Source organism: Embiotoca jacksoni, unplaced genomic scaffold (assembly GCF_022577435.1).
Source record: "Embiotoca jacksoni isolate LCO1_2020_lvr unplaced genomic scaffold, fEmbJac1.0.p SCAF_40, whole genome shotgun sequence".
In the NCBI taxonomy this organism is placed as follows: Eukaryota; Metazoa; Chordata; class Actinopteri; family Embiotocidae; genus Embiotoca; species Embiotoca jacksoni.
Genome location: NW_027185393.1, coordinates 884,763 through 908,637, shown reverse-complemented (window position 1 = coordinate 908,637; position 23,875 = coordinate 884,763). Strand labels below are relative to the sequence as shown.

Genomic DNA, 23,875 nt, shown 5'->3' with positions numbered 1-23,875 from the left:
TTAACAGGCCGTTCCCAGACACCAAAAAGGGCCTCATGATGCTGGTCTATGAATTTCCCCGTCTCAAAGATGCTCATGTCAGCGGTTAACTTCATCCCGCTATACACAAAATGAGCAAAAAGTCATTTTCAGCCCTAAATAAGTAAAAACATTCATGTTCTCCAATAGGTTTTTCATAGTGCACACTTACAAAAGGTGATTGGTCCATCCATCCATGATGTATCGTAGATGGGTAAAGAGGACAGCTGTGAGGGATTTACAGCGATCCACCTCATTCTGGTTTCTGCAGCCATCACCACACACTGGACAGGACACAATCTGTCCTGAACACGCTGCTGTTGGGCACTGCAGAGCACGGACAAATGCTCGTGTTGTAGTTTCTTCTCCCCCACCAAACTCCTCTGCTCCCTTTCCCTCTCTACACATCCATATTACAATAATTAATGTTTCTAACTTGTCATCTCTCTCGTAGTTTATTTTAGTTTTCCTTGTCTCTCTCCTCTCGTCGTTTCCAGAATGGTTTTGTACCACTGCCTCCATGATCCAGCTAACCACTTGCTGCTTCAAATATTATTATATTCTCATTATTATTATTATTATATTTGGAACTTGGATTTGTATGCAAGTATGCATGTATATAGTGTATTTTTTTTTTATTGTATTGCATTTATTGTGGTATAATTTAGGTTGGTGATCACTGAGTTTATTTATATACTGCAGACATACATTTATAATTATACACCTAATTTGAATAAATAGTACAAATTATTTGTATTCTTTACCTTTATTTGTTCACCTTCATTTTGAGGTCATGGAGAAAGTATTTTCAAGAACTACAAATACAAAAAAAATCTTACTTCTCAAAAGTATCTTATTATAGCTTTGACTTTTTTCAGCATGTCAATAACCTACTCGTCCACTGCCGCCTTCACTCACCTCCCACTACCACACCTCCATCAGCTGGCACAGTTGTCTCAGTTCAGTAATCGCCACCTGGCAGTAGATGAACCCGAGTCCTGCACTCCACCTGCGTCAGTCTGTCTGATCACATCACCTGGTACCTCGCTGCAGTCCTGTAAGTTCGGTTGCATGATCCGCAATTCCTGTTCTGACCCCCAGTCTGTCTCCCGCCTGCTGCAGTTCTACCAGTGTGCCTGCCGGCCTGATAACCTGTGGTACGTACCTGCCGTCTAGTGTCGATCCACGGAGATCACCTGCGAGGTAGAAGCCCCGTCCTGCGTTGTTTCTTGGATCACCAGTAGACGTGTCTTGGCAATCCTGTGTCGGTCCGCAGGAAACCACACAGTCGACCCGGCCCACTGTCGTGTCGGTCCTCAGAGACCACCAGGTGCCCAGCCTCCAGCTCAGTGTCAGTCCTCGGAGACCACCAGGTGCCCAGCCTCCAGCTCAGTGTCAGTCCTCGGAGACCACCAGGTGCCCAGCCTCCAGCTCAGTGTTAGTCCTCAGAGACCACCAGGTGCCCAGCCTCCAGCTCAGTGTCAGTCCTCGGAGACCACCAGGTGCCCAGCCTCCAGCTCAGTGTTAGTCCTCGGAGACCACCAGGTGCCCAGCCTCCAGCTCAGTGTTAGTCCTCAGAGACCACCAGGTGCCCAGCCTCCAGCTCAGTGTCAGTCCTCGGAGACCACCAGGTGCCCAGCCTCCAGCTCAGTGTCAGTCCTCGGAGACCACCAGGTGCCCAGCCTCCAGCTCAGTGTTAGTCCTCAGAGACCACCAGGTGCCCAGCCTCCAGCTCAGTGTCAGTCCTCGGAGACCACCAGGTGCCCAGCCTCCAGCTCAGTGTCAGTCCTCGGAGACCACCAGGTGCCCAGCCTCCAGCTCAGTGTCAGTCCTCGGAGACCACCAGGTGCCCAGCCTCCAGCTCAGTGTCAGTCCTCGGAGACCACCAGGTGCCCAGCCTCCAGCTCAGTGTTAGTCCTCAGAGACCACCAGGTGCCCAGCCTCCAGCTCAGTGTCAGTCCTCGGAGACCACCAGGTGCCCAGCCTCCAGCTCAGTGTCAGTCCTCGGAGACCAACAGGTGCCCAGCCTCCAGCTCAGTGTTAGTCCTCGGAGACCACCTGCCTGCCTGCCGCCTGTGCGACCCCGCCCGGATCCAAGCAAGTGTGGAGCACGGGGACGCTCACAGCACCCAGTGTGGACCAGCCTGCCTCAGCGCCGCTCACCGGCCCATTCCTGCTCTGGCCTGAGCTACTCCAGTGAGGATTACAGGGACACTCTCCCCTTAGGGACTCTGTCTGAGTTCCTGCCCTAACCCTGGGAGAAACCGGGGCCGGTAGTGACCGTTTATTGGCTCTCAGACATTTCAGACTCGATTCTGTGCTCACGCACGATTCACTGGACATTTTTACCCTGTTCTATGGCTCAATAATATCCCAAGTCATCTGCTGTACATGCTGCGTTTAGGTCCGTTATAATGCCACCACATAACAGTAAGAGGCAAAAGTACTAAAACAAGTTCCAGTGAATCAAAACCAGAGTATCAGTCCAACTGAGCAGAGGGACAAAAAGGGGCAAGAGGCCAAATCCAACAAACAAAAACACAGGTCATACACTCAGTAACTCACGAGCAAAAACACCCTCACAAAGAGCATGGAAACTACGAGGGAAAGACAGGTATTTATACACTGACAATTAGACACGGGTGCAAACAATCAGGGCGAGGCAGACAATCAACGAAGGTGGGAAACACGAGGGACTGGAAGTGAAGATGTCGAAAATGAGAGAAAGGTGAGTGTTTCAAAATAAAACAGGAAATGAATTAAACTGAATGAATGAATGCAGACAATTAGCAGATTTTACAGGATGTGACAATTATAAATATTCTGCCATACATGTACCTGGTTAATGTTGAGCAACGTGGATTTGATATAATGTGTGATCGTGTTTATTCACAAATCCAATGTGTCAAAAACAAGTATTTGCCCATTGGTGAGTCTGTTATCGATTAGTCAGACTGTTTACTAAGCTAACATTATCGCCGTTATCTAAGATCAGCTCTAAAAGCACGTTTGGACACCGTGGCAGGATTTCAGTCACAATCAGAATATGAAACTACTTTACTGTCATTAAAATAATCATTGCACATATCCAAGCCACAGTTATTTACATCGCTCTGATATGCTAACAAAATAAAGACCATAGATTTAAAGATGATGACAGATTAGAACTCATTTACGGCAGTACTTGGCTTAACCCTCGGCCACTTGCATCAAGTTTACATATGCACCAGGGGGCGGGGCCAGTGTAACATGGCGTAACCATATACGATACGGCCTACCACTTTCATGTGGCAAATGCCGTGAGCAGACAGTTTGTACCAGTGACAAAGGAGCAGCATGCCTCCAGGGATAGGTACAGACCACTGAAGGAGTTGGTACACCGCCAGGAATCGGTACATGGCACCCCAGAGAAGGCGGGGCATACCAGCAGGAGAAGTGCCATACCTCCAGCGATCGGCATGTACCGCTGCTCCACGAGGTGACATACCAACAGACACTTTGCGATCTTGCCGTCTCTCCAAAGAACGGCACCAATAAACTGACGCCTAAACGTTTACTTGTGTAAGCGAATGTTAAGTGAGCTTCGGCAGGCCATGCATTTATGCTACATATTTATCATCCTAAATTACCCACTAAACTAACTTATAGAGTTTATTTCACATTTACCTTTTCGCCAGCAACAACCTTAGCGATGAGACGACTCCTCGGCATGAAACGAGTATCTGGTAGGGATAATTTGACGATTACGAGTGTCATCCAAGTAATTGTGTCAATATCCGTGTTGATGAAGGCTTCTAACAGACACTAGCTGTGTGCACACAGCTACACACAGTGTTGCAGATGTGTTGGTGCTCAGCGTCTACGGGCATTAACAACAACTCGCAACTCTCCTGGTTAATTTCTGGCATCGGCTCATTTCAATCAGGTTTGTATAAAATATCTTCAGCCGAGTTACTCTGAGAACGTTACTCTTACCGGACTCATTAAGATATCTTCACTCAGCTGACCGCTTTCAGTGACAATGCACTATAGTGTAAGGCTGAATGCACATTTCGAAGTGGACTGTCTGCATAAATCACCGAGCTTCCCACCGACAGTTTATTTAATAAAATAAGAAAACCAGGCTAATGATCTATCCCCCCCCCCTCCCTCCCTCCACACACACACACACACACACACACACACACACACACACACACACACACACACACACACACACACACACACATTGTTTTCTGAATAATATACAAAGTATTTTTTTATGACTAGCCTGACATTTTTTTTTCTCACTGTAGCTCAACAATAACAATAAATTTGCCTGCTCTGTGATATGGAAATTAATTAATGTATTTCTTTAAAACAATTTTGCACTGAAATATAACAGAGGGATGGAAGGCAAGACAAGGCAAGTTTATTTCTAGAGCACAACAAGGCAATTCAAAGTGCTTCACATAAAACCATTAAAACCATCAAAACACAAGGCAAAAGAAAAGGACATTTAAAAACAATTAAGAACATTGATTAAAACATTAAACAAGGACAAACTCCAGGAAACTGAAAACAAGCCGGCTGATTAAGAGGAGAGCTGCCAACAGAAAGAGGATAACGTCTTCGGTCCACTTTTTCATTTATTTTAACTGTGCATTAATGACTTAAAGTCAGACCACTCTGGTGGTGTCTTTATATGCAAATGATGCTTTATTAATGTCTAATAAAAGAATACAAGTTTAAGTTATTTATAAAAATAGCTCCATCTTGAGCAGCTAAAACATTTACACGCTTACATGTTTGCCTCCAGGAATATAAATAGTTTATTATGGACCTATAAAGTTAATATCAATAACATTTGAGCAAACTGTGGCCCATACACATCGAAGAGACACCGTACAACCATAAACTTCTAACAGATTGAGCATTAAAACGAGGCTGCAGTTTGATGTTTCCACTCCTCTCCTTCAGTGCATTCGTGCATGACAAGTCCAACTAGCCAACCTCACTTTGCCGTGTGCTGATCAGGACATAAACACTGACAAAGGTTGGCATGTTTGCCACCATGAAGAAGAACATGATGAAGGTTTAAAGAGGGACCATAATGTTCAAAGTATACTAAAATAGTTTTGATTATTTTGTTTAACTACACAAAACTACAGCAGGCTGAACAGGGAAAACTATTTGTGAGAGTAATTTGTCGTAACTAACTTAAATTTTAGGTAGGACTATAAGAAATCAGTCAGAAAGATCAGCAACAGTCAGACGAAGGTGAACACTTGACGTTACTCTGCTGGTCTCAGGTGTCTCTGCCGCCCCGGTTGGGTGACGCTAGCAGGTCAGTCCGTAGATCTGTTGGCGTTAAGTACTGCAGCTGCTTTATGCACACTCGACAAACAGCCTTATCTTTGGTAATTACTTTGATATCTGTGGTGTAGAAATATTACTCTGAATGTTTTTTACTAAGTAATAAATGCAGCAATTTCTGATCAACCCACATCATTCTCAGGCTTAAATAAGCAATTTACGGTTACTTCCCACCCACTTCTGGTATAAGCCCCGCCCCTCCTGGATTAAGCCCCATCAGAGTATGGATACAGATAATGATGTACTCGCTGGTCTCTAGCTGCTGCTTTAACTTGTTTTACATGATTTTAAACTGAACATTGTAGGGTTTTCACAAGCTTTAATTAAGCTTGAAGAAATTGACATTCATTGAGTAATCCCAAAAATAACTGGCAGAAACCTAAACTAAAAGTAATCATGGGAAACAGCCCAAGTGAGGACCATAAATAATGGATTGTTAGTTAAATTTCCAGAAAACATTCATAATAAAATTTGCAATATTGATTATAAATATCACAATTACAGTTGTAGATATGTTCCTTCAATGGTTCAGCTGAATCAAAAACAATCAAAAACACTGCGCTGTCTGAAGGAAGAAGACACGATGAAAATAAATGATCAAAAACAGCATGGGATAACTTTGGATATCTTAAAAAAGAGCATGAAGATGGATATCCCGCTTGAAGAAAATATGGACACAGAGTGTCTCCAGAGGAGGAAACACGTGAAACATCTTCGAGAATCTCTGCGCAGCTCAAAGTTTGTGTCCCGTTTATAACTTTAATGTCGAACAAAAAACACGTGACTGTCTAAACGTCGATCATAAAATGCGCTATTAAAATAATTTTCCACATCCTGCCTCCCAACTCCATCTTTTCCGACTCGGGGTGCTGACATCGGTGTGTGTGAGTTTAATGTACAAACAGTTCAGGTCAACAGTACCTCTGATGGCACTCAAACAAAGTAACTGATAATAATAACAATACTTATAATATAATGCAGTATACAGTGATAACTTCATACCAGATATTTTCCGAGACGGTTATCATACCCTGAAAAACTCTCCCTTGTTCCCACAAATATTCACGCCTTTGAATTAGTTCAGTTTCTCTGCTAACAGCTGCACACGGCATCGTACGGTCGCGCTGCAGCGACCAGCAACCAAACGATTACATTACATCCACCGTAGCTCATGCATTGAAAATTCAGCTTTTGCTACGTACTGCATTTTACTGCTGTAATATTAATATTAATAGCACAGGGAACCACTGATGCTGTAAAGTAAATCTAACCCGGAGACTGCATCACTGTGACACAGTAACCTTTAGAAATGCCAGTAGCTCCCTTCAAGGCAAAAACCCTCATTAATCAGTTCTACTGAGAGCAGCAAAGCACCAGGACAGTTCTTTTACTACAAGCTCGTGAACTACACTGAAAAATATATCCTGATAAAAAAACACAATCAAATACTGATCTTCAACAATATGAAGGTGTGAGATGTTTTATTACTGTAATTAAGAAGGTTCAGAGTTGAGCATCTGTTTCTTGATGCTGTGTTCAATTCATGCTATAGTATGACTTTTTTTTTTCAGATTTTGGACGACATGCTGTTGTAGCCTGAGGTGGCACAGTGGTGCAGTGGTTACCGCTGTTACTTCACAGCAAGACGATTTTGTGTTTGATCGTGGGCCAGGGCCTTTCTGTGAGGAGTTTGCATGTTCTCCCTGTGTCTGCGTGGGTTCTGTCTGGGCACTTTTCTCACATTTTGGATGACACGTCCAAAATGTGAGAAAAAGTCATAATAGTCTAAAAAGTCTAAAAAGTCATAGTATGTCGTACTAAATGTGAAAAAAAGTCATACTATAGTATAAGGTGCAGTAAGCTAATTGACTGCAGGCGGATGTTAGGGAGAGAGGGATCAATGATTAATTCATAAAGCTGCAATATCTTTACGTCATTATGTAAGCAGCATTAATAATGCCTGAGGGGATGAGGAATACATCTAAATTAAGGCAGGGGGTAATGAAGTATATCACTGCATTGAAATAAGTTGTCAATGAATTTGCTGAAACAAGGAGAAATAAATAGTTTGAGAGGAGCCTGTGACTTTAAAAATGTTAAATAGAGTCCTGGAAGGATGGCTGCGGAGAGTCACCGGCAGGGTTTACCTGTAGGAGGGGTCGAGGTCGGGGTCTGTGGTGGTAATTGTAAAGTGATATCAAAGTTTTCTATTACATGATTAAGAAGGAGTGTGTTGGGAGCCAGGGAACGACAGGCAGGCATAGACCTCCACCACAAACATCTGGACCAATCAGCAACCATCAGTGATGTCATCGTTGGTTTGTGAACGTTATGAATCCTCCAGTTCAGATTCTGTCCGTCACCATCTTGTTAGTTCGGAGCGGTTTGGAGCAGGAAGTGACCATATTTGGACGAGCTGGGGGAGGAGCCAGCGGTGGATCTGACCGATCTGATTGGAAACCTGACGATACTACGTCCCGCCCACCGATAGCTGTAACCTGACTGCACCACAGGCCTGTCAATCAAACAGACACGCCCCCAAAAACAGGTCTTCTTGAATCTTCTTTTCTAATGAATGAGGGATTATTTTCAGATGGACCTCCAGAAAACTAATAAGAAGGAGTGACTTTAGCTAACAACACCGAGATAACTGATGGACACATTTTATTCACTTTGGATTTGCAAACATTAATCTCATCTCTACATTTTAGAAATCTCCAACTGTAACCATGTTTTATACCTGTGGGACTCGACATGCTGACTATTCGACACTGCTTATGGTTTCACAACATGGTTCGATATATTTTCTGTCACCGTTCCAAAAACAAACCGTTCCAAATCTTCTGCGAACATTAGCCAGTTTTCTGAGCCAGTGGGAAACAGACAGAAAGCTTTTCACCACCAAACTCTTTTCCCTCATAGCAGTTAGAGATTTTGCTTGATAAAAGCTTTCTAAATAAAACACGTGATTGTTATTAGTGTGGATAGTGACGGAGAGGGAGAAAGAATAGCGGGTATGAAATACCACTTATGAGGATGCAAAGTGGAACAAGCACAGACAATCTGTGACGGGCTAAAAACAGATGTCCAGCAGAAATATCCTGCCAAATGGAAGGCCGAGAGCACCCCGGACACCCGACGGACTTCTTTATTTATCATGTAGCGCAAACACAAGGACAAGAAGTGGAGTGGAACTATTACATGTTGGTTCAACGCTAGGAAGGACTTGAGTTAGATTGTTTTCACCTATAGTGCTCACATATTCATATACAGTTATATATTTAGGGTTGGAATATAAGCTTATACATTTTTTTACAGATGTTAAAATCCCATCTGAAGTTCACATATTCCTTCCTGCACTATTAAGCTGCTCTCCATGTCAGCTTCACAATATGGCTGTACAGTGTCTGGGAAAACACTGAGTTACTAAATCTATATATTCCATTTAAATACATTTTTAAAAGATCTATATAAAAGATCTTATTCTGATTTCAGATGTTATTATAATACTTTTCCTGCAGTGTAACCATGATGTGCTGATAGAAGTGCACTCAGGTGTGTTTCTGAACCGGTCAGAGCCGTGCTAGCTGTTTCCTTCTGCTTCAGTCCTTATGCTAAGCTAGGCTAACCCCAGCTAGGTACCTAAGACACAGACAAAAGATTTTGCTGAACTATCTCTTTAAGACTTTGTAGATTATTTCCATGCCTGTGATTGAAAAATATGAAAGCTTCTGTCCATCAGATGGTGCTGTTTAATGCAGTGAAATGTTATAATTCCCAGTTGCTCTTTTACATTTACAAAATTTTGTTTACTATATTCATATATATACAAATGTAGATCTATGTACATTTATGTATACAGATATAGATCAGTGCATTGAAACATATTGTTATTTTACCTTCCCTTTATATTTTTATCAGTCTTTTATGGTTAAAATGGTACATTTTTTAAATTTCTTTACAGTTGCCACTTTTAAAAGAGTTTGCCCTGCGTTTTGTGTCCAAACATAAATCCATCCTTTATCTAAACCTGCTGTATCCTGAACAGGGTGACGGGGGGCGGAGCCTATCCCAGGTCACTGTAGGGGAAGGCGGGGTTCACCCTGGACAGATCACCAGTCCATCCCAGGGCCACATAGAGACAGACGGAAACAAAGACCATTCATGCTCTCATTCACACCTGAGAGCAATTTATAGAACCACCAATGAACCTGACCTGCATGTTTATTTGGACGGTGGGCAGAAGCCGGAGAGAACCCACGCAGGCTCAGGGAGAACATGCTGCGAGGCGATAAGTGCTCACCATTGCACCACTGCGCCGACCCCATGCACAAGCATGCAAGCAAACAATACCTTTTCGAAATTATTACTTTTTTTTTTTTTTACCAAAAATACTCTAAAATATAAGTAAGCTTCAGAGTTCTACTCTACATGAGTAAAATGTTGTGCTGCTAGACAGCGTCATTACAGACACAAGGGTGATCTAGACAAACTGTATAATATTATAGCACTGGTCAGATGAATTAGATACGAGGCCAACGTAAAGATTTATTATTATTTTCTCATTTATCATAAACAGGCAATTCGTATACTGTGAGGTTACATTTAATCATTTCTAACTTTTGTTATATACCAATGGACCCATAAAAAGTCTAAATATTAACTTACTTTATAATAAATGATCAAGTCATTGGTCTGTTACTTTCTTCATTGAATGGAGTCTAATAAAATGACCTGAGTGACTGGAACAGAAACAGTCAAACATGTAGACCTGTGGTCTGGTTATATAGCCTACATACAAACAATACAATACCAGACAATAGACAATAATTCAGACCATCCATCCATTCCTCTTCACCTGTTCAACTATCTGAACAGCAGGCAGAGGGATTTACTGGATATAGAGGTGAGTGGGAATGCCTTCCTCCAGAGGGGTGACCTCCTGAAAGCTGAACACCTCCACGGTCCTCTGAAACACAGAATATTTAAAAGATTACTTAAAGTCACAAAGATACAGACACACTGAAGAGTCAGAGGCCGCCTCACCTCGGCGCTGGTCAGCAGCTCCTCTCTGGGTGTGGTGAAGAGAAGCTCATACAGTCTGTATTTCTGAAACAGACTGCAACCAACACAACATATGGTCACTGTGTCACTTCAATTATTTAAACACAACGTAGCCGATAAGAGCACAGACCTCTCTGATACATCTATATTAAATGATGCAATATAAACACAACACACTGGACAGGATTTCAAGTATATATATTTTTTTTGCTTTTGACAAGACTCACCTGTTAATGAAAAACTATTCCAGGTAATGAACTTCTGAAGCTGTTTGACATATTTCCAATAAAATGGTCAAATATCATCAAGGCAAACAGTGACTACTTTAAGAAATTTTAAATAGCAAGCATGTTGTCTTTACTTCTTTTCCCACTACACAACTACATTTGTGTTGTTGTATGCTGGTTCGTGTAGCCTACTGTACCATCACCTGCAAAGAGCGAATGGACACACACATATTTATAACAGCGTGTCAGTTCACCATGCTGGTCCCACATGAACATATTGGCAGGGATTTACAGCAGGTATCAACTTCTAATGATCAAGCTTGTCTGAATGAGTCAGAGACCAGAGATTAGACCAAAAAAAAGGTATTTACTTGTTTCTGATGTAACATACGAGTGTTGCAGCTTCTTCAGCATCGAGAAGTGAAGCGGTGTCGTCCGGTGAAGAGGAGCACTGGCAGGCAGCCCCCAAGGCCTCAGCAAACTGCATCAGGTTGTCCACCAAACCCATCTGCTTCTCTGAAATATAATACAACAGAATACACCAGTGCAATCTGATATAAACGGAAAATGGCAACACATTTTGGACATTAACATGAGGGGAACCTCGTGTTAAAACATATATTTCAACGGATATGAGGAACATCATTTATCTTATTGACCTTTTTAGATTTCTTTTCAGTGAGATCTTATTCTAGTTTAAAGTGACTTTGCTGTTGTAAACATTACTGTTGCAGCTGCAAATCTATTTGGATCTATCTTGTATATGAGTAAAGGAAAAGATACAAATTATTTTAACCACATCCTTCCCCACAGCCTTCAACTTCAACTTCTTTAACGTCAATCCACCAAATGACATACAGACATTCAGGTGGATTGAAAAAACGTTTCTCACAGTCCTACTGTGTGCAAAATAAATAGACAAAACAAAAAAAGCATAAATATGCAACAACAACAAAACAACAACTACAAAAAACAAACAAAAACAATAATACACACAATGTAGTGCAAATACGGGTCCAAAAGTTCAGAGTTTATGGGGAAAGCAGGTTGCAGTGATATTTGGGTTGAAATTGAAGTGTGTGGGTTGTATGAATAGACTGTTTATTACACACTCTGGCAACTTGGCAAATGACATATAACACATACACATACTAAACTTATGGGTCCATGTCAATCATGAGAGTTTACTGAAACAACAAAACGAGTGGATGCCAGCAGAAGATCTCAAAATACGGGAGAAACTCGGGGCAAACATGTTTTTTCAGGTGAACCACTCGCTTGACAAGGAACTACTTTCGGAGGAATCACAGGAGGCAAACTTTCCCTAAATAGACTGTAACTTTAAAAGGTGGACTGTTTTGTCTCCCGACCTGTGTCACTACATGAACACCCCCTCTAACGTACGTCAGCCTGTCATCCCCTCTCTCTGCGTGTCCTCCCACCTCTGATGTTATCCAGCAGGATGTGCAGCACAGCCATGGTGAAGGAGGTCTGTGTGGGGGTGAAGTTGGCGTCTTGAGCCCAACAGAAACCACAGACGAAGTAGTCGAGCAGGACGGCCTGCTTCATGCAAATCTGGCGCTGCTTGAGGCCCAGGACCTCCTCCAGCTCTCTGAAAACACAGAGCACATGCGGGCTACAACTATTTCACGATCACAGTTCCATATCGGTAACTCTCCAGGGACCCTTGCTGGAACAGTACTTCAGGGCGATAGCTCCCATTGAGGTTGTATATTATGTACATATAAAAGGCCAAACATACCTTCTAGCATTCAAACTAAATAACTTACTCAGCTTGAAGTTTCATTATCTACAAAAACACTGCAGTTGATGAGGATGAGGAACCCCGTCGGGGAGATCAGGGACAGTTGTAACACTTTTTAGCATCCCTCCCCCCCCTCAAAAAAAAAAAAAAAAAATCCCAAACTATGGCTTAAACAATGTATGGATGTGGTTTTATTAAATATGTAGTTTGCTAATGTGTGTAGGCTTTTAAAATGTAAATTTAACAACATAAACCATAACTACTGTACAAATAAAAGTGAGAAGACTGTATGTTTGAAGTATGTTTGGACGGACAGACGGTAGATGTGTTTGAAAAGTGAATGATTCAACATTTTAATTACGCATTGTTAGCTCAGCAGCTCCAAAGTTGAGAGTAGAGTGGATGTAACATATCTAATGCTGTTTCCTCCATAAACCAGAGGAACTACGAACACTAACCACATTTATCTCACATAGTTGATGAATAGCCTAATTTTTCCAGTTTCTGAGAGGAACATAACGTGTCAAACATGATTATAAATAGCTTTGGTCTCCATTCACTTCCATCACTGACTGTATTTAAGTGAGTTTATAAATTAGCAGACAGTGACGCAGTGACGTAATGACGTAATGACGCAGTAACTTACGCCTCCACCTCCTCCGCGGTCTTCTGCAGCAGGTCTCGGATTTGTTGGTGCTGCAGCGCTTCCCACTGGAGGAAGACGACTTCCTGTTTCCCACAGGGGAAGACAAACGTAAAACACAACAAACTAACAACAGATGCAAAATCGTGATTGCTGATCCTTTACTTTCTGCTGCTCCTTTGTCTCAGGACGTGGCGCTCCTCCGGACATGTTGACGCTGTGGTCGTTGTCACGGCAACACTCCGTCGACGCGATGTGTTCAGGTCCCGTCCTTCCGCCTCAGGTCTCGGACATAACGGCTTTTCTCCCCACAAACGCTCTCTAACGCGACATTTTGTTGTTTTCTGCAAACATGACAAACTACAATAAAAAAAACCCAACTAATTTCACAGGAGAAAATTGTACCTGTAGAATTTCAATCAAACTTTAGTTAGTATCACTGTTCCTTATCCGTTATTTCTGTGCTATTATATAAATCCGAGCTGCATGCTATATTTAATGATGGCATGTGTTTTGTTTTTAAAAGAAACTGTAGGCCCATGTTTAGGCAATAGAAAAAATAAATAACTAATCAGTTCTTCATCTGTGTATTATAGGGTGATAGCGTTTACTGGTCTTTTAATGCACTTTTTTTTTTCAATCTATTTACTAGCCCATATGTATATGATTATAGTCTATATGTGTATAAGAATGATTAAAGTCAGAATTGGTGTTACTTCTAACTATTATGTTTTCTGAGAGATTTACATTTACAAGTTATTTTTCATAATCTTCTGCTTCTGGCAAACGTAAAAAAAAGAAAAACAATACAACGATTTGTGATCTAATTTAACAGTCCTGGTTTTTGAAGGCCTGAACAATTGGACTGGACTCGATTATTAGATAGTATTTTTATGTGAAATCTATACTTTTGATAGTCCTGTACCAAAGGTCAAGAGAAACATTAATTGAATTGAGAAATCAACTTTAGTATTTGTATATATTCTGTTTAAATGTTATCACATAGCATCACAATATTTAAGGACCAGTTAGGAATTATACCATCTTTGGTCAACAATTATCTTTACAGCTGAAATGTATTTATTAACACCCTGTGATTGTCTGGTTGAGCCTTCAGCTCAGCTGAAAAGGACCTACATTTCTGCCAGACAGGAACATTTTTCTTTAAACAAACGCTTATGTCTTAATGCTTCAAACTGTTTTTTTTGTTTGTTTTGTTTTGTTTTTTATGAGATTGTGAAAGCTTCACCCATAAAAGCCAAGTGGTCTGTAATAGTGTGTTCACACAGCTAAATGTTTTATTTTGAAAAAGACTCAGTCATTTCCAAAAACAGTTTTTAGCGAGTGTTACTCAAACAGGAGAAAATAGTACATTTGAACTATTTTCAGGAACGGATTAATACACATTTTGGTGACCGAGTGAATATATGTGGCAGCAGGAAAAGTCCAAATGAACTAGACATGTGTGTTCATGTTAATAAACTCAAATTTACCGGTGTGGCTCACTTAACACTGAAGCTCTCTCACAGATGTATCAGCCTTTGCTACACGGTACTTGTTAACACGTTCACTGTTGGTTCTCATATTTGTTGACAACAATAAAAACTCTCACCAGACTGATCCTTCAAAGATGCATGTCAGTGACTGCAGCTAATTTTACAAGCAGATAAAACTCATCAGATTATCCCTGACTTGTACAGACCACATACCACAGACACATGTCTCAAAAGGCGACTGTCACGTTACACAGACTGGAACAACACAGCAGTAAAGTGAAGTTGTTGCTGGAGGCGTGGGGCACGCCTCCAGCAACAACTTCACTTTACTGCACTTGTTTTGTGCCACTGAACTCCTCCAGACCTCCAGCTACCTCCCGGTGTTCCCTGCTGCTGCTGGGACTGCTGCTGCTCTTCCAACATGTTCTTCAAGTTCATTTGTGCCGTGGTGACCAGGTCTCTCTTCATCCTCGTCTCTCTCATAGGAGTGTGGAGAGTAGTGTGGGTGAAGGACGACGGACTCTACTGGCTACTGACCGTCCTCTACCTACCACTGGTGGCTGAGATGATCCTGACCCTGAAGAGAAGGAGAGGGAATGATTACAAATGGTATTATCCACTATTACTACTGTTGTAATTTGCTCCATTCTGGTTCCCCGATTTAATAATATTTAACTAGATTCTAACTGGCAGGTTGTAAGGAACAGTAAAGAGAGGAAACGTTAGTATTCAGACAATATTTGTCTATTTCTTTCTTCAGGTTCTCTCCAGCAATCTTTCTCTTCCTCATCAGTATCATCCCATCCATATGGATTTTAGAGCTTCACCACCAGGACAACAAATCCACTGACTCGAGGGTATCATCCGTCTATTAATGTCTATTATGTCCTGGTCTGCGAGTTTCACACCTTATTATTGAGTTAATAGTAAATGTTCAGTGTTATTTTTTTGTCTGTCCTTCTAGTGTGACAGACTTGACTCGACTGAAAATATTAAGAGTCTCTTCAGACAGTGGATGAACTCAACCAGCAACAGTGAGGGATTCAAGGTAGGTGTCACGGTGAAAGTTACCAAACTGTTTTAAAAAGTATTCATACAATGCTTTACTTAAAATGGTTCAAACTTATTCAGAGGTTAATATGTTAAAAATGTGGATTTATTGTGCGTATTTGTCAACCTTTATTCTAAATTTAGTTCATGCTTAGACATGTGAAATGAATGAATGACATGTGGTTTGACTTCTGTAAATGAGTAAAACGTCTTTTGTGGTCATGATGTAGTTCTTCAACTTCTTCAGCTTTCAGTTTTGTGTTCAAAGTTGCTGCATGTCCTCACACGTCTAGACAGTGGCTCTTTTTTCTCTCAGAGTTTGGTAAAACTGGTTCACCTCAAAGAGGCCGTTGTGAGGCTTGTGGGTGTTCATCGAGCCAGCTGCTGTTAATGAAATGTGCCGCCCTCAATAAAAACAATTACAAGCTAAACATGAAAATTCTGGTCTGCACAATGTTTGTTTTCTGTACAGAAGAGCAGCTTTATCCCACATTACAAACTTTCTTTTTAAAGTGTAGCTTCAAAATGAAAAATGTTTACTTGAAAATGACCTGTACATAATGTGTATTAATGAAAATTGAGCAGTAATTGAGAAAATCTCCCTCTATAGACCACTTCAGTTTTTCAGCATTTAAGTGTGCTACGGTAGGAGTGGAAGTTGGCCCCAGCGCTAAGGACAGGAAGAAAGAGGAATTCAAGGCAGGCAGCAATTAGGCAGGCAGAGGTGGTGCAGCGAGGAAGGGGATGCTAAAGGGCTGAGAACAGGGGGTCCAGTGTGGAGTAAGGCTGGCCCTGCAGAGAGGAGGAAGCCAGTGATTGATCAGGTGCGTCATGAGGGGTAACCATAGAGATATGTTTGGGCAGGTGCTCAGGGTAGACAAGAGAAGACTTAGTTGGAAGGACCTGTGGTCCATGGAGTCCAGTCGTAGAGGCGTTCTGCTGTATGACGGTCCCTTATGCTCAGCGGTAGGAACCGTAAAGCACATCCTGTCAGGTTGTAAGATTATTTTGACACACGATAGGTACACATGGAGGCTGAACCAGATTCTGAAGGTGCCTGGCTGATGTCATCAAGAAGAGGAGAGTGGAAGTAATGTCAGGAAGAGAGGAAACAGTAAGACAGCTATTAGTTTAGTTAGAGAGGGAGGAACGGACCCAGACGGGCCAGCTGTTAGTGTGTTAAATAAAGGAAGGACTGGGACACGCAGGGAGATCTGGGTGGAAAGATGCTGATTCCACAAGAAAGCCGGAGGCCAGACATTGTAGAGAGGTCAGATAGCGAGTGAATAGATTATTTCATTGAGCTGACAGTGCCGTGGGAAGATTATACTGATGAGGCGTATGAGAGGAAAAGGGAAAGATTCTCAGAACTAGCAGCTGAGGTAGCGGGGCGGGGGGAGCATCAGGGTGGCCCAACGAGGGTTCGTTGCGTGGTCAACAACAGCACTATGGAGGGAGCTTGGAGTCAGTGGGCGGAGCCTGCAGCAGGCAGGCGAGGGAGATGAAGCAGCTGAACAGGGCGGTGTTTGGATCTGCCGGTAAAGCAAAGTTGGTGGTGGTCGTGTGTAGCACGTATGACCTCGTGGCTTTGAGCAAAGATAACGTTGCCAAAGTATGCAGGTACAAGTAGATTAGGGGTGGTGGGTGTGAGGATTGAGGGCAGTTCTGGGACGCCAGGACTGCTGTTGAGCCTTCTACAGGTGTCGTGGGTCGACGAAACACTGGACCACTTGATAACCGCAGTGAGATACTGGACGCTCACCTTGTTGCCAAGGTTTTGTGCTCGGTAGTTTCTAACTTTGCTGTTTAAGGATAAATTGCTTAATGGTCTCATAGAATCCAGTGAATTTGTAAAATGTTAATAATATCGAGTCAGTCAACCTTTCGAGGGTTCGAGGTCACATCCTGGTACTTGTAGTTTTCTGCATGTTTCTGTACTGACAGTGTGAACACACTGACGCACTCAGAATAGAGAGAGTTAGTACACATTAGAACATCTGGACCACAAGTAGAACATCTGGAACACGACATTAGTGTGCTCTATAGATGGACACAGATTCTGTGTCCTGTTGTGTTCCTCAGTCGGACTTATTTCCCCTCCACAGCTCCCGATGACCGCGGTGTGTGCCAACGACTGGATACTTGCTTTACACCAGATCCTGCTCATCTTACTGATCTTGGGAAAATGGCTGCTGCCCGCTGCTGGAGAACTGACCAGAGACCAGCTCTCCCAGTTACTGCTCATCTTCGTGGGCACGGCCGCCGACATCCTGGAGTTCACCTCCGAAACGCTGTCTGACATCAAGTGAGTAAACGGAGGACAGCAGGAGGGAGAGAAATGAAGATGTTACATTTAATTAATGAATTAAACAATCAAACTGTGTGTGTGTGTGTGTGTGTGTGTGTGTGTGTGTGTGTGTGTGTGTGTGTGTGAGTGTGTGTGTGTGTGTGTGTGTGTGTGTGTGTGTGTGTGTAACAGGGACAGCAGTCCAGCCATGGTGTACATCATTCTGGCTGTGTGGACTTGGAGCATGCTGCAGTTTCCTCTTCATTTCTCAGGTAGGCTGCAGTGAGGACACCAACACAGCTGGCAGCTGTTCCTGAGCTTTTTAGCCCTCTTTGAGGTTTTGTTTTGGTCTCGGCTTTGTTTTCAAACTTTGCTCCTGTCTGTCTCAGTTCCAGCAGCTACAGACAGACATTTTCACACAAACCCCCTGGTAGACGCTGCATACTGCCTGCTCGGCATTAAACCGTAGACGAGACAGGGAGACTTACTGGTGAACATAATTCACAGCCCAGCGAGACAAATGCAACGTTCAAGGAAAGTTTTTGGCTGGAAGTTTCTTTTTTTGTTCCTTAAATGTTCTATTTGAAGGTGGGATAACATTATATAAAAACAAATTTTAAATATTTAAGCATCTAAAAACAATTTCATTACCACCAAACATTTGTTATGTTTTCAATAATAATGCAATTTTTTTAGGAATGTTTTCTGCAACGTTTAACTGGAATGTCATGAAAGTTAAAACATTCTGAACATATGGATAAAGTGTTCATGCATAACGCTTGTTTATTGATTTTAAAGTATGTTATCCTACCGAATTATTACATTCTGGGATTATTAAATAAATGTGCTAAAAACATTTTAGGAATGTTTCGACAAAATATTTTGAGAATGTTCTTAGGGAACATTATTCTACCTGAAAGAGGAATAAAACACTTCCTGCTCCTAACACACCGAGGACATCATATCCTCTGATCATCAGAGCTGAAGTGGAGCAGAAACAGAAGTGAGTCTTTTTAATAAACACACCAATGTGAACGCTAAAAGAACTGAGTCCTTTTCCTGTTGGGACACTTTTCGTTTTACTTTAAGGAGACTGAGTTTGGTTTGTTTAAAAAGCACCGTATGTGAAAACACCGTCAATACCTGAGAACATTTTAAAAAAAATTCACTAATGAAAAACTTTCTAAAACTGAGGGCATAATTCTGACAACATTAAGAAGACCGCTAAAAACTTTACTTTGAATTCTAGCTGTCAGATATTTTTCTCGGGCCAAAGCACAAGGAGAGGGAATACTGGGCTTCATGTAATAAGGTGATAAAACAGTCATTATCATAAAGAACTACTGTACGTAAGTCTTTAGGAAGCTACACGGGTAGAAAGCTGATTTAAACGAAGTTAGGAGCGTTTGTGCATTGGAGCTCTGAGGGATGTGTGACCTGCTGCGGGCCTCAGGAAAGACGTGAGTCTCTGAGACCGACCAGAACACCAGAACCAGCAGGACCAACCTCAGTGGATCACAAGGAGGCTGACGGGCATCTTTTCAATAACCATATGACAGATTCCAACTGAACAGGAGCTGGTTTAGGAGTTTCTCCTCTGTTTCAACAGTAATCGGTGCGTCTCGGGAGGACCTCTCAGAACCGGCGCCGTCTCTCCTCTCTCACCTCAGGACGGACATCTGGAGCACAGTGGAGACTCTGTTCATCCAGGACGGCCCGTTCCTGGTCGTCCGCCTCACGGTCATGATTTACTTCAACGTGGTGCACCAGATGCTCATCTTCTTCGCCATCAAGAACTTCCTGGTTGTGGTTCTCAACATCTACCGGCTGTCCGTCCTCATCTGTGACAAGACGTCCTGAGACTGGATCGAACTCCAGTTCAGAGTGACATTACTGTTTACTGGACGCGGTTGACACTTTTTCTTTGTCTAAACCTCCAAGCAGTGGACTAATGTCTCTGTTTTAGCTGTAAAAGACACTCCAGTCTTCTCATAAGGACATTCACACAGTTTCTGTAGCTTTCTACTTATGATGTGACATAACAGCAGCGATGGAATGTAATCAAGTACGTTCACTCAGGTACAAGTACAAGGGATTTATAGTGTACTTTAGTGTTTCCATTTTATACAACTTTACATTTCTACTCCACTAAATCCCAGAGGTAAAAATTGTAGTTTTTCCTTCACTGTATTTCTAACGGCTTCAGTTACTTTTGAGATGACAGCTTTTTATAACCTTTCTGATGATGTCACAGTTCATGCTTGTTGTTTAGTTATATGTCTTCTGTCGTTTTCTTCCTGTCCATTTTAGTCCGTTTACGTTGATAAGTTTTTTCCTCATCATTCGGTCCTCTCTGTCTCTCTGCCCTCTCTGTCCTTTCTGTCTCTCTGTCCTTTAAGTCTTTCATGTGCACTTCCTGTTTTATTTTGATAACTCACCTTCTCATCTCTCCTGTTCTCTTAACTTCCCACTTGTGTCCTCTTGTCTTCCCACCTGTGTCCTCTTGTCTTCCCACCTGTGTCCTCTTGTCTTCCCTTCCTGATTGTTTCCAGCTGTGTGCATTAATCACTTGATCTCCTGTCACTGCAAAGAAGACACATTGGATTTATTGAATTCAATAGTGGACATTGGTACAAGAAGTTTTCTTTGGTAGCAACTTACAGGATTGTGTTAAATCAACACGACGTTTTTATACACGAGTATTTTGTGTTGGTACAAAGTTATTGAAACTTGATTAAATTAAGTAAATTAACCTCTTTGATCATTTAACCCAAACACAAATTGATCACTTTATTCCTACACTATTAACTCCCTTTAATTCCAATACTATTTGATCACTTAATTACAATTTTTTTTAAATGTTAATTACATAGTTTTAATTGTCCAAATTTGCTTTTATATATTTATAAATGTAATTTAAAAATCTATTTGAAAAATAAACAATAAATTACAATTAAAATAGGAGCAAAACATTTTCTTGTTCTAATACTTTACTAATACTAATAAAGGACCAGCTCCACCCCTCAGTCAGTAATAAAGGACCAGCTCCACCTCTCAGTCAGTAATAAAGGACCAGCTCCACCTCTCAGTCAGTAATAAAGGACCAGCTCCACCTCTCAGTCAGTAATAAAGGACCAGCTACACCCCTCAGTCAGTAATAAAGGACCAGCTCCACCTCTCAGTCAGTAATAAGGGACCAGCTCCACCCCTCAGTCAGTAATAAGGGACCAGCTACACCCCTCAGTCAGTAATAAAGGACCAGCTCCACCCCTCAGTCAGTAATAAAGGACCAGCTCCACCCCTCAGTCAGTAATAAGGGACCAGCTCCACCCCTCAGTCAGCAATAAGGGACCAGCTCCACCCCTCAGTCAGCAATAAAGGACCAGCTCCACCCCTCAGTCAGCAATAAAGGACCAGCTCCACCCCTCAGTCAGTAATAAAGGACCAGCTCCACCTCTCAGTCAGTAATAAAGGACCAGCTACACCCCTCAGTCAGTAATAAAGGACCAGCTCCACCCCTCAGTCAGTAATAAAGGACCAGCTCCACCTCTCAGTCAGTAATAAAGGACCAGTTACACCCCTCAGTCAGTAATAAAGGACCAGCTCCACCTCAGTCAGTAATAAAGGACCAGCTCCACCCCTCAGTCAGTAATAAAGGACCAGCTCCACCCCTCAGTCAGTAATAAAGGACCAGCTCCACCCCTCAGTCAGTAATAAAGGACCAGCTACACCCATCAGTCAGTAATAAAGGACCAGCTCCACCTCTCAGTCAGTAATAAAGGACCAGCTCCACCCCTCAGTCAGTAATAAAGGACCAGCTCCACCCCTCAGTCAGTAATAAAGGACCAGCTCCACCTCTCAGTCAGTAATAAAGGACCAGTTACACCCCTCAGTCAGTAATAAAGGACCAGCTCCACCTCAGTCAGTAATAAAGGACCAGCTCCACCTCTCAGTCAGTAATAAAGGACCAGCTCCACCCCTCAGTCAGTAATAAAGGACCAGCTACACCCATCAGTCAGTAATAAAGGACCAGCTCCACCCCTCAGTCAGTAATACGGGACCAGCTCCACCTCTCAGTCAGTAATAAGGGACCAGCTCCACCCCTCAGTCAGTAATAAAGGACCAGCTACACCTCTCAGTCAGTAATAAAGGACCAGCTACACCCGTCAGTCAGTAATAAAGAGCTGCAATAACTGCTCTGGGCTCAGTGAGCCATAAACAGGTGTGAGCTGTGCTCACTGGTGTATTTTGGTTCTGCCTTGACAGTTCAGTTGCATCCCACTCCATTATTACCTCAGAAGGTGCAGTGTAGTCTTGACGGTTACCTCCTTTCTAAGGCATACAAAAGTCCAAACAGCATGCCAATTGCAAGGGCCACGTTCTCCAGATCCTGAAGCATCACCACACCATCGGATGACTCCCACAGTAGAACAGTCACTGCTGGGTGTCTCTGGTGACGTACATCCTGACTCTGTTCCCTCTAGCACTTAGTGTATCGACCGCAGTCACATCCAGGTGAAAGTAAAATAATTTCTTCAAAGATATGCTTGCTTATAACAAACCTTAAAACAAACTTACTTTTTTGAAATGTGGCAAAAGTACCACCTACTTTTGAACACGCCATGTACTCCTGCACCAGATCCTCCGGGTCTTTGTGGAAGTAGATGCCCAGTGCTAACATTGCGGTCCTCCTGAGAGATAACAACTAAGAAGAACAGCGAGGTTTTAACTTAAATTGTCAGTAGCAGGGACGGAAATGGGCCCAGATTCTTAAAACTGTCCTGTAACAGTTAACTTGTAAGACTCGCACGAGCATTAAGAATCCAAATAAAATGTAATGCTCCTTTCTGATCACCTATGAATAAAGATCATTGAATTAAAATATTTTTGCTTTTAGCAAAACTGAATATCAACATTCACTTCATCTGATTTGTGTCTTAAGTGTGGGAGCTACGAGTATGATGTGCCGACCTTAAAGCTGTCACTCAGCTATGGTTTAAACAATATATCTCCTAGACATCTTTTCAAAATTTTACATTATTTTGCCACCTTGAGTGGTAGAGAGCAGTCCATGGATAATGGACCACTGTGATAGATACTTTAAAATATTTTACTGAATTAATTCCAAAAGAGCAAACATACAATTTAAGGTTAAATAGTTAAAAGGTTCTTACTGTCATCGTGGCGAGCATATCTCTAAGATAAAATCTACGGTTGTTTTTTTTTTGTGTTTTGACCATTTATTGCCTCCTGGATTCTGCTTTTGCATTTCCCATTGATACCTCTGTGTTAATGCTTATCTGGATTTTTGGGATTCTTTACCTGGATATTTTAAACCTGGGTCTGTGCTTGACCGAGCATGTGGATTTTCCCTTAATAAATTTTGTTTTTGTTTTCGCACTGTATTATTAAAAGAGATGATCTTACTTGTGTTTTGGGTCATACTCTGACATCATAACACTGAAGGGTTAGACGTTGAGAAAATTCTACTACTTTTTAAGCTAAATAAACTATTTTAAAATGTTCGCTGGAAAATGCAAACATTGCAAAAGCTGGAAAGGAAGTGGCGTTTCACTAATGTAGAAAAAGGTCACATCGCCTGCAAACAGTTAAAAAAGCTCTGCAATGCCAGAACTGCATATTATTCATCATTATTAGAGGAAAACAAATAAACCCAGGTTTCTTTTCACAAAGAAGTAGCTTTAGAAAATCATTTGTAAGGCCTGATTTATAATTAGACGAGTTTTTTTTTCCCCAATAGATCTAATAAAATAAAAGTCAGAAAGGGGAAGTTGCCTCAGCAGCCTCAACCTTATTCACGTCATCCTGAGCAGCATCGTTCCCGTAGCTGCCACAACCTGCAGCTGATGGATGAATCGTCACAGTCTCCTCTTCCTCCTCTTCCTCCTCCTCCTCCCTGATTTCACCGGCTCTCCCCGCCTCGTCTCTCTACGTCACATGCGGCACATC

General features: G+C 42.1%; 2 protein-coding genes across 2 annotated transcripts; one reads left to right on the top strand and one right to left on the bottom strand.

Annotated features, from left to right (window-relative positions):
* Window positions 1-9,908: 9,908 nt before the first annotated feature.
* On the bottom strand, window positions 9,909-13,353 carry cabcoco1 (ciliary associated calcium binding coiled-coil 1). The gene is made up of 6 exons (XM_069168603.1): window positions 13,238-13,353; window positions 13,076-13,158; window positions 12,107-12,276; window positions 11,036-11,180; window positions 10,420-10,492; window positions 9,909-10,342 (listed from the first exon to the last, which is right to left on the bottom strand). The coding sequence occupies exons 1-6, from the start codon at window positions 13,280-13,282 to the stop codon at window positions 10,265-10,267; spliced, it is 594 nt and encodes a 197-aa protein (XP_069024704.1). The 5' UTR covers window positions 13,283-13,353; the 3' UTR covers window positions 9,909-10,264.
* Window positions 13,354-14,987: 1,634 nt separating this feature from the next.
* LOC138209793 (transmembrane protein 26-like) lies at window positions 14,988-20,723 on the top strand. The gene is made up of 6 exons (XM_069168602.1): window positions 14,988-15,177; window positions 15,329-15,425; window positions 15,533-15,616; window positions 17,724-17,923; window positions 18,098-18,177; window positions 19,515-20,723. Exons 1-6 carry the CDS (start codon window positions 14,990-14,992, stop codon window positions 19,763-19,765), a joined length of 900 nt encoding a protein of 299 aa, XP_069024703.1. The 5' UTR covers window positions 14,988-14,989; the 3' UTR covers window positions 19,766-20,723.
* Window positions 20,724-23,875: the final 3,152 nt, after the last annotated feature.